General features: G+C 59.7%; 1 protein-coding gene across 1 annotated transcript in view; it reads left to right on the top strand.

The window, feature by feature from the left end:
- LOC103621685 (ras/Rap GTPase-activating protein SynGAP-like) overlaps window positions 1-1,383 on the top strand; it is a 14,999-nt gene that overhangs the window by 10,900 nt on the left and 2,716 nt on the right. The window contains 2 exon segments of the mRNA XM_017743169.1: window positions 183-327; window positions 1,180-1,343. Coding sequence (XP_017598658.1) covers window positions 183-327; window positions 1,180-1,343 — 309 coding nt within the window.

Genomic DNA, 1,383 nt, shown 5'->3' with positions numbered 1-1,383 from the left:
GGATGGATGAGGGATGGATGGATGGAGGGATGGATGGATGGATGGATGGATGGATGGATGAATGGATGGATGAGGGATGGATGGATGGAGGGATGGATGGAGGGATGGATGGAGGGATGGATGGATGATGGAGATGGACAGAGGGACATCCGGCACTGGGCCGCGCTGACGGCCATGGACAGGACTTCCTGTCGGACATGGCCATGACGGAGGTGGATCGTTTCATGGACCGGGAGCACCTGATCTTCCGGGAGAACACCTTGGCCACCAAAGCCATCGAGGAGTACCTGAAGCTCATCGGCCAGAAATACCTCAAGGATGCCATTGGTGAGCGCCAGTGGCACTGGGGTGCTGGTGGGGGCGTGGCCTCATCAGCAGGGGTGTGGTGGGATGTGTGGTCCCACTCATGGCCGTGAGATTGTTGGGTGGTCCTTTCTTGTGGTCGTGAGATGGTTGGGTGGTCCCCACTCATAGCCACATTCCATCACCACCATCATGAGATCTTTGGATGGTCCCACACATGTCCATGACATGGTTGGGTGGTCCCTTCTCACCTCCATGAGATGGTTGCATGGTTCCTGCTCACAGCCAGGTTCCATCACCATCATGAGATTGTTGGGCGGCCCTGTCTCATGGCCGTGACATGGCTGGGTGGCCCCTTCTTGTGGTCATGAGATGGTTGGGTGGTCCCCACTCATGGCCAGGTTCCATCACCACCATCATGAGATCATTGGGTGGCCCCACTCATGGCCGTGAAATCATTGGGTGGCCCCTGGCCCCTTCTTGTGACCATGAGATCATTGGGTGGTCCCTTTTCATGGCCATGACATGGCTGGGGGGTCCCCATCATGTCCCATGGCCATTAGGTCATTGGATGGGTCCCCACTCATGGCCATGTTCCATCACCACCATCATGAGAGCATTGGGTGGTTCCCACTCATGGCCATGTTCCATCACCACCATCATGAGATCGTTGGGTGGTTCCCACTCGTGGCCATGAGATCATTGGGTGGTTCCCACTCGTGGCCACGTTCCATCACCACCATCGTGATGTGGTTGGGAGGTCCCTTCTCACATCCAAGACACGGTTGGGTCCCATCTCACCTGCCCGCCCCCTCGGTGTCCCCGTGGGTGTCCCCATGGGTGTCCCCACGTCCCCGTGACCGTGCCGTGCCCCAGGCGAGTTCATCCGGGCGCTCTACGAGTCGGAGGAGAACTGCGAGGTGGACCCCATGAAGTGCTCGGCCTCCACCCTGGCCGACCACCAGGCCAACCTGCGCATGTGCTGCGAGCTGGCGCTCTGCAAGGTGGTCAACTCCCACTGGTGAGTGCGGGGACGCGCGGTGGGGACGTCCCGGGAACGTCCCCGGCGCCCGCGTGACG

This window comes from Corvus brachyrhynchos, unplaced genomic scaffold (assembly GCF_000691975.1).
Source record: "Corvus brachyrhynchos isolate BGI_N302 unplaced genomic scaffold, ASM69197v1 scaffold579, whole genome shotgun sequence".
In the NCBI taxonomy this organism is placed as follows: domain Eukaryota; kingdom Metazoa; phylum Chordata; class Aves; order Passeriformes; family Corvidae; genus Corvus; species Corvus brachyrhynchos.
Note: the sequence above shows the minus strand (reverse complement) of the source record. Positions and strands in the feature narration are given on the sequence as shown.